This window comes from Heterocephalus glaber, unplaced genomic scaffold, assembly GCF_053883595.1.
Source record: "Heterocephalus glaber isolate CG9 unplaced genomic scaffold, H.glaber_assembly_v1.0 deba00001523, whole genome shotgun sequence".
Classification (NCBI taxonomy): domain Eukaryota; kingdom Metazoa; phylum Chordata; class Mammalia; order Rodentia; family Bathyergidae; genus Heterocephalus; species Heterocephalus glaber.
Genome location: NW_028258327.1, coordinates 28,683,423 through 28,701,616, shown reverse-complemented (window position 1 = coordinate 28,701,616; position 18,194 = coordinate 28,683,423). Strand labels below are relative to the sequence as shown.

Sequence of the window (18,194 nt, the reverse complement as noted above, 5' to 3'; positions counted from 1 at the left end):
CATTCGTATGCAGTAGGAGGTGTAGGGGAGGGCCGGAAAAGCCATATAGATATAATGAAAGGAGACAGCAACAGCAATAAAATATTTAAACTAAAAAAGACTGAGTGGAGATCATACGAAATATATGGAAATGATACTTTTTTGCCAATGTATATGTATATTTCCATTGTCCCATACAGTTTTAAAACTGCACAAATAGAGCACATACAGAATTTGTCCTCTTATCTCAACACATTGTAGCTCCCAGTGTTTATGTTAAAGGGCTTAAATAAATGGGGTTTTCAGAGCCATTGGTGTTGCTTGAGAATGTTACCTGAGATTTTGCAAAAGCAACAAAACTATGCCAACAAAGCAACCAACCCTAACAAAGAAGGCCCAAGCAAGATTCTGGAGTGTGGGCCACCACGGAAAACTACTATAGGTGAGGTGAGACAGATGGATAGCAATGACTACTAGATCATTGACTCCTTGTGTTTGTTTGAACAACCACTGATTCAGCAAATGTTCTGGAGTAAAAACTAGGGCAGGAAAGTTACAGCACTTGGCAGTTCATAAGTAAATATATAGCAAGAGTGTTATGACTGGGACAATAATATTGGCCAAGTTATATGAATGTTGGATAAAGCTAAACTATTTGTACCCCAGAAGAGTCTGGAATTATCCCAAGGTCTCCTGAGGAAGATCGGTGGATAGGAGTAAACAACAATAGGCCACCATATACAATATCCCAGAAATGGACATCTCTCATAGTTACAATGATATCGTAACTATGGACAAAGAAGTAATCACAACTGTGAAAAACAAAGAGAAATCAGGATAACAGGTTTATATAAAGTTAGGTTTAAGAAGTTATTATAGTTATATATTTAAACCTCCTTAGATGAAGAAGACATATGAGTAAAAAGGGAATAAGATCTGGTATTTTATTTATAGGACTCTGGATTCAAAAATTTCTATTTTATTCCAGGTTAAATATGCCCATATTATGTGGACCCAGAAAATTCTCACTCAAAATATCTGCTTAAAATATTCATTAAACAATTTTATAAGGGAAAAATTGTTTATCAGTCTCTAGTTCATCATTTCATTGGTTAATATGTACCAGGATATTTGTGACAGAGATGTCATGAATTATTAAGACATATTACATATTTGCATTAAATAGCCCTTCCCTATAAATTCCTAAAATGATGCCTAAAAATAATGACTCTACTAAGAAGAATGTGATTTTTTAAATAATTAAGAACAAAATAATTGAAAATCTAAAGCAAGCATGGAGACCTAAGTATGGTAGTTCATGATGAAATCTGGTATGGGTAAGTGACAGGGGGTGTTTTTGAAAAAAAAAATTAATTTTCCAATTTGAATCCCTATCATAAAACACCTTAATTTTCATTGATTGGATCTTTATAAAGATTGTATCATCTGTACATTGAGACCCTGTTAGGGCAGTAAAGTCACAGATGTTTGATCTTTATAAGGTTTATTTTATTTTCTGAGAGAAATAAAGACAACTGCATGTTTGTTTTCTTCTGCTCATGCACTGTACCAAAATGTGGAGGGATAATTAAACCTTATTAATATATTGAGCCATCAGAATTTCTGAGAAACTGCTAGTTTTATTGTGGCTAAGCTACTCCATAAGAGTAAGCAAAAGTTTAAGAGTAAGCAACAGTTTTAAGAGATGTTTCAGAGAATATAAGTCTTTGCAATTAATATTTAAAATATATAGATGAGTTACTGAAGAAAATTTAGGAGATAAATGGGAGACGTCAATGAAATATTTTTAAAATGAGTACTGTACTTTCTCACAAGACTATATAGGTTTACGAAAAAGCTAATAGACCATTTTAGTTGACCAGAAATCTAGTTTCAGAATTTCTAGGAAAAAAAATCTAACATGTTACTGGCTCTTGCAAAAGTATCTAATTGAGGGTAAAAATATTACCCACAGGCACATTCAATTCAAGGATCTATTTACCAAATGATAAATATGGTAAAGTTTGTATAGCAGAAAATAACATAAACTAAACAAACTTCAGATTCATGTTGGTCCAAAAAGGCTCGAAGTTCTATAAAAGCAGAAGAGAAGCATCTGTTTTTGTATCACAGGAGGTTGAGAGATGAGAGTAGAGTTACAATTACCCTGTAATTGGACTTCAAAGGCCACGAGCCTAGTGTAGAGTGCGGCGTCACTGGCTGAATACAGGCTATCAGCTCTCGCCACAACCCAACTGAAGTGTAAGAAGGAAGATATATCAGAGAGTCCTCGCTTTCTTTGTCAGTCCAGCTTATAATGAAGTCTAGCAGTTTATCCAAAACAGACTTATTTGTCGAACACTAGGTTTTGTGTCCTAAAATAACTTGTTGTTTTTAAAACTATGGGTCATAAATCCTCACGTCACAGTGGGTTGTGAAATATATTTAGTGATTTTACAATGGATGTTTAAAAAGAACACAACAATACTGAATAGAATATTAGACAACATTGCACATACTAATGTAACTTTGGGGAAGATTGAACTCAGGGAGCACTAAACTAATTCCTAGCCTTTTTTATTTTACTGTGAGACAGAATCTTGCTAAGTTGTCAAGGTTGACCTCAGTTTGTGATCCTTCTGTCTCAGCCTCCCAAGTAGCTGAGATTACAAGTGTGTGTGACTATACCCAGCTCTAATGTTACTTTTAAATTGGTCTTTATGTGAGAGTTTGTTTGTGGGAATCTGAGGGTTGTAAAATGTCCCTTTGTCTTTAAATCTCTTTCCAGAAATTCTATCCAAGTGCTTGGAATTCAACTGTAAAATATTTCTCTACATCATGATTTGGGGGATTTCAAAATCACGCAAGATAAAATGCACCTGGGAAGATTAAAATCTTGTTTCATAAGCCAAGACTAATGGTTATGCATGAGCAGAAGCTAGATGAGAACCTGAGTCACTTTTATGATAGGGGAAGTATGCTAAAAGGCCCCAGAGATCATCCTATCCACTTCCTATATTTGATCTCTGTTCCTTGTGTTGGTACAAATCAATGATTCCCACACAGGATACCCTAGTGCACTTGACTACCATAAAAGTCAGTAAGAATTGTACTGGTCAGTACTTTCACAGGAGGTAAGGAGAAGGGTTTTTCTTTGGGTCTTTAATTTTCAGACCAGTTATAAGTTGCATGAGAATTCACAGCCTGTCTAACCAGGAAAGCAGAAAGGATCCTAAGGTTCATCAGTGATACTGAAACATCATTAAACATTAGCATCACCTGGGGAGTTTGGAAATTAGCTAGATCCCTGGGCCATAACTACAGATTGAATTTCAGTTGGTTTGGGTGTGAGGTCCAAGCACTTTCTAGTACACCTTCTCATTGAACTCTGTGCAGTATGTTTGAGAACCACTCAAGTCCTACTTACTGTCACATGATTCTTGAATCTTCTCTTTTATAAAGTTATAATTTTAACGTTTTTATTTAAAAAGTGCAGGAATCTATCCAGAATCAACCACTTAGTCTTTTTAATTTTCATTCTAGTTTTTGTTTCCCTTCCCTTGGTAACTCCAGCCCACATGCGTGGATGATAATTCAAATTCCTCTCATATAAGCCAGCCCTCAGCATCAGCAAACAGGCAAGCAGAACACAACATCTTTAGAACATTGTACAGGTTGAGTATTGTTTACCTACAATGCTTGATATCCAAGTGTTTTAAAAATTACATTTTTTCATATTTTGGAATGTTGGCACAATGTATACCAATTCAGCATCCTTAATCTGAAAAGTTTAAATCCCATATCATTTAAGTTCCCAAATTTCTTGAGTGTCATGCTGTAGTTCAAACAGTTTCAGACTTTGAATTTTGGGTCAAGGGTGCGCAGTCTATAACACTTATTAAATGTTTGTTGACACAATATTATTGTTGTGACTGTTGTTTTTATTATTAACTGTCAGATGGCACAGCAAAGACAACAGTTAATAGCAAAATCACCAAAGCAATTTTGCAGAGACTAATGTGAAAAATACACTATTTCTTAATGTTATACGTTAAATGCTACGTATTCACAATATGGAAAAAGGACAAGATGTTTGCTTTTGTGTTTCACCCACTTACCACTCCCTGTAGTGTCATATAGATAAATACCTGATTCAAGAAAAGTGTCACAGGTGTGTTCAGGTGAGGTTTGTCAAAAACGGCCTCTGTTGGGCCGGGGTTTAGCAGAGTGGTGCAGAGACCTGCCTTGCAAGCTTAAGGTCCCAAGTTAGATCCCCAGTACCAAGAAAAAAGGCCTCTGTCACTCATGTTTGAAACAATAGCATTCTGGATTGAGGAAGAACTTTTCTTTGACATTTAAAAATTCCCCTACAAAGTTAAAAAAAATAAGTATCCAATAATACTTCTCTTTAAAGAAGACTGTATGAGAGTGTGTAACGTTTAGTCCTAACAGAAAAAACAAAGCAGAAAATGTAAATTGGAAAATATAACTTCTGGGAATATATTTGCACTTCTCTTTCTATTATACTGGTTAATTTTAACCTTTCTATTACTCAGCTTATCCCACCCACAAAACCATGGAACTTTAGCCTTCCTTAAAAGATGTCTACAAGGATTAATACAATGTACTTTCAGGCTCAGGATCCTGGCTAGACTTCTGTGAACTTTTCATAAAGAATTATTTATCCTGTGGATAATGTTGCACTGAATTACAATGAGTTAAGGCAGATATGTCTAAACTCTGAAATAATAATAAAAATGACAGTGTATTGGCAGACTTTTGTTGCTATTATTTAAGGAATACTTGCAAAAGAATCTATATCTTCCATTACCTTCCCTATTACTGCCAAATTAGTAATTAATTGATATTCTATGAATTATCTCAGTTTTATATTTAGCTGGTTAATCATTATTGCTAAGATAAATTAGGAAGTTTTCCTGAAATTGTTAACTGTCTTGCTTAACAGCATAAACAGAAACAAAACATCATAATCTAATAAGCCTCAGTGTCAATTACCAGCAGCCATCATGACTGTGCGGAGCTGAAATATCATACCTTCGACCAAGGAAGTGAGGAGGGTGACATTGGCTGCTTTCCGTCTTCCGGCTGGCAAGTTTAAGCCAAGCCTGTCCAGTTTCTCTCTGAGGCAGCGGCCCCCATTCTTTGATTTTGCTCTGTCCAGAAACAAAAACTAGGTTTTGAAAGTTCACATTCTGAAGCAAATTGTGAGAAGACCTCACCACATAGGGAATATCACATGGGAAGGAAGACATAAACATGGAGGGTAGCCAGAGATTTAGCTCAGTGGTTCCACTGGCTGCCTTGCAAGTGCAAGGTCCCGAGTTTGATCCCCGGTACAAAAAAAAAAAGCTATAAACATGGAGAGTGGAAGGCGTGTTATCAGTACAGTTAGAGACACACAGGATCATAAAACAGATTATCTTACCTTCTCAAGATGCCCCCCAGGAGTGAAGCATTGAGGCACTCAGGGGGTGACAGGCGCCTCTTTACCTCAGCAATGGTCACCTTGTATTTGGAAGTAGAACTGAGGAGAGACAAACGACCAGGAACAGAGCAAAACAAGTCGGTGGGGTTGACCACACAAGTGCCACCTGGGGAGGGAAACGAACATGACATGTTAGTGAAAGTGAGAAAAGATAAGTGCAAGAGGGGAAGTTACTATCAAGGATGGCTCGGTATTGGGGAATTCATGACAACATTTATACTTATCACCCCACAGCAGCTCAGAAGGTTACTCTGAAAATGTCCTTCCAAATACGAATGAAGGTTTTGGTTTCCCAGTATCACATAACAAATTGTTGTGAGGGTACAATTGTAATTTCAGAGAAAATTGACACCTTATGGAATATGGGCTGGCTTATCAGTATAAATTCTGACATCATCACATCCAGACTTCAATTAGTTAAAAATCTGAACTCCAATAGCTAAGCCTACAAAATGTAGGTATTATTTATACACGATTGTTTGTGAATGTATATATACACAAATAGATAAAAATTCTTCAGATGAGTTATCTTTTCCCAAATATTTGAGAATTACCATCTCCTTTCCCTCATCTATCCATCACTTAAAGATACCACAGTCACTCTGTCCTCATATACTACTAACAGTCATCTCCCCATTGCCAGAAATTTCCAACCCGTACAGGTGATCACAGGTCAGATTCTTGTACCACATGCCAGTCTCGAGCGTCAGCACATACAGGCAAACAACACAATTTCTAGACCACAACAATAGTAACACTTACTAAATGTTAGTTGCCAATAATATTATTGTGATTACTGTCATCATTAATATTAGAATGCAAAGAGAGGAATTAATAGCAAAATCATCAAAGCAATTTTGCCACACTGGAGTCCCTGGAACAGAAGCTTTCTGTCTCCAAGGTCCAAGTTCCTTCAACGTCACCTTTGTTTAAAAAAATGCAGTAATTTCCTTAATCTCAAGCAGCTATAACAGACTAAAGTGAACTTGAGGATCCAAGGGGCTGAGGAAAGTTTCCTGCTGCCCGACTCCTGACTCACTGCAAAAATCCTGGGTTAATGTCCACCTTCCTAGGATGGTGGCTCTATGATTTCGGCCTGCTGTCTCCTTCTGCATTCACTCAGTCACCTGAGAGAAGAGTTTTTCAAGGTTCAGTGGCCATTTCAAATTCAAAGTTGGTTTTTCTAGGCATGCATTTGCTTTCTTTAGTTATGGGCAACCTTAAGACTCATTTCAGGAAAGTGTTGAGTTCTATAAGGGAAAAGGGAAAAGAAGGTAAGTGAATAAAGAAAAAAGGGCAAGAAAATGTGGTCCAAAATCTTTTTTATTAAAAGTGTGATCCTCACCAGGCAGCACTGGCATCCTTGGAAGAAACTTGTTAGAAATGTGGAATCTCAAACGCAATCCCAGACTTTCTGAGACAAAATATGGATTTTAATAAGAACCTCAGACAGTGCATATGATCATTAAAGTTTGAGAAGCACTGGACTAAGACTTGCTTCCCAAAAGCTCTTATCCTTTTTTACTATGCAGTACAGATGAAGTGTACATCAGTCTCTTGCTTCAGATGCAAGTGTGTTCTTCCCTAGGCCTGGTACCTTAAGTAACTGGGAGGATGTTTAAAAGGGCAAAGGGACAGTTGCCTTGGGAAGAGAGAACATGCTAACCTTGAGGAACTTTTAATACAGTTCCATACCTATAATTTTTGGAATTCCTTATTATTATTATTATTATTTTTTTGGTACTGGGGATTGAACTCGGGACCTTGCACATGCGCAGCAGGTGGCAAAACCACTGAGCTAAATCCCTGGCCCTATGGAATTCCTTCTTTTGGAATTTGTGGTCACCCATGTTTCCCCCACTCAAAGTGCTAAAGACTAAGATGTTTCTCCTAAACATTCTGGAGATGTTAATATCCCCAAATGTCTTCCAAAAAAAGAAGATGGATAGTGAGAATGTCAGGGCAGACCCTTTGGACTAGAAGTCAGGTCCTGTCTACATGGCCAAATTCCCCATATCAGTTCCTGGAATCCTGTCCTTAATTTGAAGACATAAAGAAGTCACAATTGCCAAACTAAAATCTTTTTCTTCAAGTAAGACTTATAGTCAACGCCACAGAAAACTGTATAAACTATCTCCCTGGGGAGCTAGAAACAAATTCATCTGTGCTTCCCCACTTTGCAGTCTCACAATATGCCCCCTTGCTTTGAATACACTTATCTCATTGTTCATCCCACTTTCTGAAGCTCTCCTAGAAATCTTCTTTCCTGGATGTCTTTGGTTGTACCCTTGTGGCTGCTTCCACACTCTGAATTGTTTCACAATATTTACCTTTCATGGTCATTTCGACTTTAAAGAAGAGCCAAAAGTTGCACAGTGCCAGGTCCAGTGAATAAAGTGGAGGAGGACACACTGTAATGTTTTTATGGGCCTGCCTTTTCACCGGATGACACTTGGTAGTAGCATTCACTGTATTTTTTAGCACATCTTGAAAAGATAATCTTGAAAAAGACTCCCAGAACTACTTCAGAAAGTGGCAAGAATGATAGGGTAGGTGTTTTCGAAGGGAGGGGTAATATTTTGAGGGGGATTATTGGCAGTGTGACTTTCGCTATAATACATTTTATAATTTAAACATTCATTAACATCATATATTGTATACATATGGTTTTCCTAGCTAGTAAGAAAAAGGAAGAACAAAATTTTGGGCCTTTCCTATCTTTACAAATCTTCAGTCGGCCAGAAACCCAATATAGAAAGATGCAGATGGTTATGGATTTTGCAAAAGGAGTTAAATCACTTTATCCCCTGTCAGAAAATGGCTTCCCTTTGGCAAAGTGAACCCTGTGTGCCAAAAGCCAGCAGTTCCCAGGGAAACCATTGAATCTCCTTCTAGCCATGTGCTAACTACCAGGCCTTACATCCAGGCTGGGTTTCTGGCTTATCCTCAAATAGGAATGTATTAGGTAAATTACGCAGGCTGCATATTAAGAGTATGTCTTATGCACACACAAATTGCCTGAAGGATTTATTTTGTATTCAGTATTAGCCATCAACTCTAGAGTCTTTTATTTTTTTATGTCACAGTATCTTTAAAGGGAATTTCTGTTGCTTTGATACTAGGCAATGCTGCAGCCTTGGGGAACTCTCTCATTCTGGATAAAGATTTGGCAACTTGTAGAGTTTACAGCAACTTGGGGAGCATGATATCTTTCTTCTCAGTGATTTACTTTTTAGGAAGGTAGGAAAAGGTAATCGGTCAATATAACCAGACTTTTGCATTAGGAATGAAGGTGTTGAGGGGGTGGGACTTCTCTAAGAGGACCCAGACTACACATGGCACTGATGTGATTGTGAGGAAGAAAGGCCATGAGAGTGCACCTCACTGAGCTGAGTCAGCCTCGGTCCGGTCCCTAGTGTCACCAGCTGGAGCTCGTCATGGTGCATGTCTCACGGTGGTTGTGCATGTCTATTTTAGATTCAGCACCCCAGTTCAGGATATCTTTCATTCCAGAGCCAGCGTGCTCATGCAGAACTTCATCTGTTTTCCATTCATAATGTATAGACACAATATTTCCATGGAGGTCATTATTTTTAAATTTGAAATTTGGAGAGAAGACTTCTTATTTCCAGTGATGCTGCATACTCTAAAGAGTAGCTATGGTAACAGTGTAAGAAATCAGGGATTACCTACTGAAAATTACTTGTCTGGGACAATGTGACAAGTTAGCAAAGACTTACTGTGTGTAAGACAAAACCAGGCTCATCCCTCTGCGGTCACACTGGGTTAGATCGTGCATAACCCGGAAGTTTGGGGCTATATTCTTTTTGGTGTAACTGGGGACATCCGTCCTTGTGTCTGTAGGAACAGTGTGGGGTCATGGAAAAAGTACTGAGCTTCAAGATCTAGGCCAACTAGTGACTTGGCCACAGGACCTTGGAGAGTCATTCTCTAGGTTTTAATCTCTCTGTCTGAAACGCGAGTATGTTCGTCTCTCCAGGGGGTGAGGAGGTATGAAGGAAATGGATGCACATGCTCAGCAGCCTGAGTAAAGGCCATTCAACAACGGCCATTGTGTTGAGCATCTACCGTCTCAACGTGCGTGCTCTGAAACTAGAGAAGAACCCACCTGGCGTTTTACTGCACCCGAAGGGTGAAGCCTGTGGCCAGCCCGCTTTTGCTCCAAGGAGCTGTGGTTCCCTGGGCGCCTCTAAAGCTGCTTCTGAGCCCCACACGGGGTCTGGGGTAGCGCTTCTCCCCTACCCCCATCTGAGGACGCTCTCTACCGTGGCAAGCGGCTCCCAGCGCTCTCCAGGTGCGATCAATACTTCCTGGCCGGCTTCCGGGAAGGAGCCAGGCCCCTGCGCACTGCGCCTCCAAAGCCGCAGCACCGCCCCGCTCGGCGCCGCGTCGCTGTTGACATAATTAGACCAAATCTTGGGAGCAAAATAAATGTTCTGTTCGCCTTACAGCCAAACAGATGTTTACAATTCAAATGAAAGAAATACAAACGGCAGGGACTTTTTTTTTTTCTCTCCTTCATCTCCAGTGATCGCTCGTTTTTTCTGACACATTGAAAACGTGTAAGCGATTACAAGAGTTTCCTGTCCCTGTTTGTTCTGCAGTTGCAGTTCTGCGAGGTGTGCTGTGAACAGCCGGGTGGGGTAGAAACATTTCCCTGCTTCCCCTCCAGCCTTTCTCCCTCAGCACCCCCCCACCGCATCCCCCACCCCAGGCAGCAGAAACTAACTGAACTCGAACCGAGAAGGGGTGGGGACTTAATGGCCGCCAAGTAGGCCTTTGATGTGCCAGCCGAGACAGTGTGGTTCGCAGGAGGATCACACTATGGCAGGTACAACGGGATTAGGGGTTATGGTGGCCGGATGAGTTCCTCTCGGTGCAGAACGCACGGGGACAGTGGGTGTGTAATGGTGTGTGTGTGTGTGTGTGTGTGTGTGTGTGTGTGTGTGTATGTCCGCGCGCTTGCGTTGGGGAGGGGGTTATCCCCACTCCCAGTACAGTGTGCTGCAGTTTTGATTTTCAAAGTAGTAAAGCAATTAGAGCGAAGGCAATGGGTTGTGAGAAAAGCAACCTCCCACCGCTTCCCATCTCTACCACCACCACCACCAACACCAACAACAAACTGTGCAGCAATCACGCCTCTAGGTCTTTTGGTACACGCGTTTTAGGCTTCATCTACACGATACTGAACTTGAGATCTGCAGCGTCTGCATATGGGGGGTAAGGAGGCAGGTGAGACTCCAAGTGCTTTTCTGGCTCTATTTTCACCCACAGAGGCCGAACCACAGAGATGAGATTTGGGTAGGCGCTCTCTACCCAGGAGGTGATGAGAAAGGAAGGGGGCCAAGGCTACCACACTCTTCCACTCTTATTCCTTCCGAGACAGGCGGAAGAACCAAAGATTCTCTCTTCAAGTGGGATTCCAAGACGCAAGGTCCCGCCGAGCCGAACCGGAAGAAGCAAAGGAAGACGCAAGCTCCCACTCCAGTACGGAGCTAGCAGAGGTGAGGGATGCAAAAGGAAGGGTGGTCAGTCCCAGCCTTCCTAATATTGGCAGGCAAGGAGAATGAAGCTAAAGCTGCATTTCATGGAAGCATTTCAAAACTTAAATCTGAGCTGACAGTGTTCGTATTGCGGTGTCAATGCCTCGGCCTTGGTATGCCAGTCACCTCTAAGCTATCTGACAAACGCCAGCTCCTTTAAAACGTGCAAAGTTCAAATCGTATTAATTCCCCAAAAATGTTTTGATTCAAAGTAGTTTGTATTTTGTGTAGCCACGGGCAATCGGGAAAGCGCTCCTGCCAGCCAGTGGCCGGTCCTCTCCTCTCCGCTGGCCCAGAGGCTACGGCGGTATTTAAGCTTCTGAAATTAGCCTGGGGCTGCAAGACGGAATGATCACAAGGCGAAACAGGGCGCTTCCCCTCTTTACTTTTTTCATCTCCCCCTCCCCCCCTCTTTTAGTTTGCCATCCCGATTTCACAAAACAGACTGGGCCAAAATGTCATTTTCCACCTACAAGTGGAAAGACTGGATCTTCTCATCTCACGACTATACTCATCGGAAGGCCAAAGTCCCTACCCAAATGAACCCCTACTCTGAAATTTCAGTCTGGGTCCTTTCATTATTACCCTCCTCCTCCTCCTCCTCCTCCTCCTCCTCCTCCTCCTCCTCCTCCTCCTCCTCCTCCTCCTCCTCCTCCTCCTTCTCCTCCTTCTCTTTGTCATCATCAACATTGCTCACTTATTATTAAACACTCAGAGCAAAAAATGAAAGGGACCATCGTCTGACAACAGGGGAGGGGGCCACGGGGAAGCCTCAGAAGATTCACCGGGAAAAGAAGAGTGGGACTTTCTTTCTTTCTTTCTTTCTTTCTTTCTTTCTTTCTTTCTTTCTTTCTTTCTTTCCTTCCTTCCTCCCTCCCTCCCTCCCTCCCTCCCTTCTTTCTTTCTTTCTTTCTTTCTTTCTTTCTTTCTTTCTTTCTTTCTTTCTTTCTTTCTTTCTTTCTTTCTTTCTATGATTAAAACCATAGATGACTCCTGTAAACAGAAGTCTCATTTCTTCAAGAGATGCCTTTTGAAACCCAGTGTCTGAATATTCAACGAAGGCAAAGCTCCACTCTGTACGTACAACATTAATATGATCTCTGCAGAATTTGCTACTCAGAAATATTAACATATCAAAGCCGATGCCCGAGGCGAAAGAAGCTATCGATACTCGAGCTCAGGGTAAAGTAAAGATTATTGGTTCTGATGGTTGGAGTGGCGGAGCTGCGGGCAAAATCGCGCACACTATTAACCAGGAGTGAGCGCGCAGGGAGCTACGCCTCTGAGGCGGTAGCAAATATTTTATCTAGGTGGTAATTACCTCGCCACTGCCTCCTTTCCACGTATTTTTTTTTCCATACTAGGCCCTCATTACAGACAAAAACAATATAATTGCTACTTACCAAAGTGAGTCAGAGAAACAGCATTTTGTTTTTTACAAGTGGCCAAATTGAAAGGACAGGCACTCACCAATCCTCACCATACTATAAACCTAGACAGCTTCCCCTGCAGACCCATGCAGGGCACATAGACATGTGTCTTTCTTCAAAAGGAACATTTGGGAGGTCTTGTCTTTGGAAGTAACATCTATTTTTTCCTGCCATTGTAATTCTGGATGCCATAAGAAATATAAATTTATCCAAGAACTTAGGGAGAAAGCGGATAATGTTGAAAAGTTGTGCTTTTTTGGAAAATTGCATTTTGTGTGGAGAATCATCTGTAAAGCATGGACTGGGGAAAAAACAAACATTCTCTTTGAAGCTATTAGATATTATTTTATTGGGCTGTAAGATAGACAGCGGTAGGGCAGAGTACTTTACTTAATTAGTTCTAGATTTTTGATGAACAAAGGGGGCCTGAGCTGTTGATGGAGCAAGTCCTGTACACAACTGTGACAATCGAGAGAAGGGGATTCATAGGCATTTCCTAAAAAAAATAGGGAGTCCTGGGATAAGGGGTTGGATGAACTCTGATAAAATATCCTTCCCTGTTAGGCAACACTTCCTTGTTATCCACTTGCAGCCTGTCCTGAACACTGGTACTTTCAGAGTACACAGACGTGTAGTCACACTGTGCCTCTCCAGGGCCCACACAGGTTAACTGGCCTTTCGCTAAAAGAATTGGAAATGAAATAAACTCAGCAGCTAAATTCTTAGTTACTTCGAAATGAGGATTAAAGTTTAATCAAATCATACAAACATAAACCCCAAGTTACATGGCCTTTCTCTTTGGCGTTCTGCTGTTCTACAAAATCAACGTTTGGTTTTTAAATGCCAGATTAAGAGATGATTTTTCAGTGAAACAAACAGATACTAAATTCTAGAAGAACAATAGACATCTGCTCATGATCACCATTTCTGTGGCTCTGATAAGACCGCAGCTTGCTCTTTGTAGATTGCTAAAGCGTTGGCATATCTGGAGAGGACGCTGGGGGGAGGGCATGCCACCTAAATCTGAAATGTCAACGGATGCCACTGCCGCAGTCTCATTCCTAGCTCCTGGCCTCGGCCTCGACTACTTCTCACCCTCTGTCACCTATAGTACAACAATTGGGACGCAATTTCAAGCTTTGGAGAAGGCGATCTTCCAGCAAATACTCAACTGAATGCGAAAATCGCGGTAGCGAGAGCACTGCTCTCTAAGAAGCCGGCCCCGTCGCCTAATCAGTGGCGCTGTTCTTCAGCACCACCGCTATCTGTGCGCCCAGAGCGCAGGGCCTCACCTTTAGTTTTAGCCTCCCTAACCAGATCGCAGTCATTAGGTCTCATGGAACCTCTTCTCATTGTGAAATTTTTTTTTACTTGCCTAACCGTGTGGCTAGTTAATTTTAATATTCACCAGTCTTGGACCTATTTCTTGGCATTTAGATATGACTGGGTATTGACCTGACTGGCAAGCTTAACACTGCCATTTAAAAAAAAAAGTCTGTGTAGCAATATCCATAGTTTTTGTTTTAAGAGTTGAACTGCTCTTTTAAATTTAATATAAAATCCAAATATATATTGCTGCAACACCCAAGTTCTAATAGGAAAACACCCTTTGTTTTCTTTCTTCCTGAATTTGAATATACACATTGTATTTTGAAGTCTGCAATTTGAACAAAAATATCCACTGCTTTCTACCAGCACACTCCTGTCCCCACAAAAGCAAGTAAGTCAAGAATCTTTGACAGGAATTGAGAAAGACTGAAGGACACTTATTCCCTACCACCAGAAGTGACTCAGTTTTAGTGGCTTGGTTACTAAAGACAACTGTGGCCCTGGAGCAGGAATTAGTCTTGGTGAATAGGCTACGTCTTATTAATTCATATGAAGTTGGGATAACAGCTGGTCCCTCTTGCCTTGTATGCTCCTCAGGTTTCTCAGCATGCTAGGAAAATAAACTTCAGAGGCTCTGGGTACAGTTAAGTAGGGAAAGCCAACAAAATCTGCACTGCCTTGAGGCCCTGTGAATATCATAGTTCAAAACCTTTTGTCAAAATGGAACATCTGAGATGCAGCCCCTTCAGTGCTTCAGCTGAAAGCAACAGCTCTCTCCTCTCCTCTCGCCTTTCCCCCACCTTCCAATTCCATGGGTAACTTTGGATTCAGATGTTTTCCCCAACAGATGGGAACAAGAAAGCTTTATCCGGTACAGTTAACACTACCTCCTCCTCCCACCCTCCTTAAAGAAAGAAATGTTCTGGACTCTTACAGAAATAAGGCAGCTACAATATTGGTGTTTCATTAGCTTTCCCTAAAGCCTCAGTGATCAGGCCTTTCACAGAATCTCTCAAAGCCTCAAGCTAACAATATCACCTCAAACACCCAGGCTGTGGCTGACACATCAGAACTAAAAGAGACCAGAAATTCTGCTCCAGGATGTGGTATTGGTGATGGGCAGAGGTGTGAAAAGTGTTTTTTATCCTCAATTTTTTTCCTCTCTAACTTTGTTTTTGTCATTGTTCTGTGAGGAGCAGCAAATATCTCCTAGCACAAGTCTTTTGGGCTCAGCCTGCACTCAAGCCTCAAAGAGAAAAAAGGAGATTTTAATATAGCTATGCCTATATGGAACGTCAATTATTGAGTAAGAGTAATTGGTTTCATAATCAGCAGACAAGGAATCTGATGTTTACAAGTACTGTGAGATCTTTAAAGCAAAGTAAGAATGTTTATGGTCAAAACGTTCTTACTTACCTCTTCTTATCACTCCACCTTGGCCATTGAGAACCAGCCCACACTGGGCTTCCACAGAGCCCTTAATAAAGGAAAAAGAAATAAGATCACTCAAATCTGATAAGTACGACCATGTGGGTAGTAAAATCTTTCAGAATGGCCTACCCTTAGATCTTATCTCAGTAGACATTTCAAAACAACCACTGAGCTGGGACAAGCTTGCCAGCAAACACAATTTTAACCAAAAAAATGCCAGCAAAACCATAATGTAAAAGTTGTATAAATTTTTGGGTATGCCCTTTATATCACCATGTAGTATTACACTTCAGAGTACCTGAGAGCCTTTCATCTTGGTATAAGAGAATGAGAAGCCCGTTGAGAATCCAACAAGGCATATAGTATCCACAGACAGTGGACATTCAATACTTTCTGAGTGGAGAAATCTATTCTACAGTGTCAGGGCTTAGGGTGTGGGTTTCTTATGGGGGTCAGAAGAGTTATTCTGCATGCAAGATATAAGATATCTTTTGAGCATTCTGTTTTACCCCAAATGTAGGACCATCCTGCATTGCTACCCAAAATGGGCCTTATGGAGGGAATGCCTGCAGGTTCACAGGCTGTAGAACCTTCTTCAGGCTCCTAATGGATTGAGGAATTATTTGAGCTGGAAAGGTGGAAAGGGTATGCTGATATTTTATTAAGAAAAATAAAAATTTCTCTGTGGCTGTCTTTTTTTTCTGACTCCAAATGTGTTAAAGGCTCATTTTCCTTTACAAACAAACGAGGTATTGGACATGAAAGAGGCCTTGAAGGGTGTTAACCTACCCAACAGCCCGTGAAGAGTTAAGTAAATGCGGAGAGAGTCGGTGCATAATAAAAACCCACTTTACAAAACAACCTTTACAGCCCTGGCTCCCTTTTGCCTCCCATTTTCACCATATTGAGGCAGGCCTGCAAGACCCCCCTTTTCAACCTACTCACGAGTTCTTTCTTATTTTAAATGTTCTGCCTTAAAGTGATTATCAAATCAATATAAAAAAAAACCTTGGAGACTGAGCATAAATTAAAGCGGTGATGGGAAAAGGTGTGACAGTTTTCTTTGTTGGCCATAGCAAATCTTTTTAGGGGACTCAAAGATGGAACTGAAGCCACAAGACTGTTTGCATCTGTTAGGCAGACTTAGACCGCCCTCCAAACCATTGGACTTTCACTTAAAATTCTGTGCAGGGAAAAGTATATTTACATTTGTTGCATTTAAAATGAGGCATATGCTGATGAATGTTTTAAAAAGGAAGAAATAAAAGGAGAGAGACGGATTTCTCCCACACACTCCCTCCTCATTTCTTGCTTTAAATGTAGCTATGATTCTTTCTTTTTCATTCTGCCAACTAGGTCCAGGAAGAGTGGTAGAAAATAACTTGCCACATTTACAAACTTGCTTCATAACATATTGTTATATGATACATATAGGTAAGTAGCTATTTAAAGATACATGCATGTATCTACTTTTATCATACAACATACTCGATTTCTTCTAGTACCTTGAAATATTTTCCTTCTCAGGATGAGCAAAAGTACTTTAGTATGAGTAATAAAAAGATAAAACGATAAGCACATAAGAAAGAAATAGGCTGGAGAAATTTTGGTTTCATAAAATGTGAAACATAGAAGGTAAAAGCATCTCTAAAGGAGAAAGGAATGAACTACTTTCCCTCCTACTCTCTGACGCACTGTTACAATGTTTATTTCTTAGAAGAGACAAATCTCAGTCTCTTCACTTAACAAACTTTTTCCCTTCATAAGTAAAACATGTTGTTTGGTCAGATGACATTGCATAAGTGACCAGTTGAATGGCACTAAGTCGAAAATTGGATAAACTACGGTGTCCTTTTGCACAGGATTCTTTCTTTGTCTGGTGCTTGCAAATGTTCTAATCCCCTCTTTTGAAAAATGCCCGGCTTTGTGCCTCGCACAGAAAAAAAATTTGTACAGATACAAAAAAATCAGCAGCAGACGTGGCTATTAAAAGGAGTAAATAGGTTTTAGTTGAGCTGAGCATTGAATGGCAGATTTTTTCCCCCCTTGAAACATAAGGAGATCCTTGTGAAAAATGTAAAATGCCCTGAGCGTATAAAATTATTTTGTGAATATAAGTGTAGAAAGTCAAGGTTTATGAAGCCAGATCTTTTTCCTTGTGCATGGAACTAATGGCTGTGGCCCTTTGTTGGAACTGTAAGGGGGTTCACTTTAATTTAAAAGTAATCCCTTGCTCCGAGGTACATGAAGGGAAAAGATTTTCTGTGCGCAACAAGGGATCTCTTACGTCTCCAACTTACGTCTTGGAATATATCTCCTCATTCATCTTGGCGAATGTGGAGGAAGTGGCAAAGGTTGTTCGGACTGCAGAAGTAGGGCGCTCGCAGGTGGAAGTGTACTGCTCATGAAACGATGCTGCAAGTTTGAGTCTTAATTGGATTCTTATTCTAGACATTTGTGCTTATTTGATTGAAATGTGCCTAAGACAATGTGATTGCACAATTAGCAATTTCACTGTAGGCAAAGAATGTGCAAAATTGTGTTAAAAAAGAAAGTAGGGGATCATCTGTTTGAGTGATGGCAGCGTCTGAATTTCTTGACTTCTTTTTCCCTCCCTTCTTTCCTTCTTTTTATTCCTTTTCCTTCATTTTCTTTTTTCTCCTTCCTTTTCCTTTCTCTCCTTGCCTTACTCTCTTTACTTTCTCATCTCTGTCTTTTAAAGGAGCTGGATCTAATATATAATTACTTACAGAGGAAAAATAAGAGCAGGATCATCCAAGTGGGCTTTGGACTTGGGCAAACACCAGGCAAAGCAAGCGAGTTGGACTCAGTGCTACACCCTGGCCAAGCTCACTGTACAGATTCTTTCACTGATGTGGATTTTTAGAGGCTTTCATTTGCAGTTTCTTACTTTTTACAGCAACCTAGTATTTTTTGGTCCAACTTGCTCAAGCT

The 18,194-nt window shown here is 40.5% G+C and overlaps 1 protein-coding gene across 3 annotated transcripts in view; it reads right to left on the bottom strand.

Moving 5' to 3' along the window:
- The window catches only part of Tfap2d (transcription factor AP-2 delta), a 55,736-nt gene that overhangs the window by 35,026 nt on the left and 2,516 nt on the right, over nt 1-18,194 (bottom strand). For all 3 annotated transcript variants that reach the window (XM_004869054.3, XM_021247784.2, XM_087188140.1), the window contains 3 exons: nt 15,225-15,285; nt 5,426-5,591; nt 5,035-5,153 (listed from right to left, as the gene is read on the bottom strand). In XM_004869054.3, the coding sequence (XP_004869111.1) occupies nt 5,035-5,153; nt 5,426-5,591; nt 15,225-15,285 (346 nt within the window). The remainder of the gene's footprint in view (nt 1-5,034; nt 5,154-5,425; nt 5,592-15,224; nt 15,286-18,194) is intronic.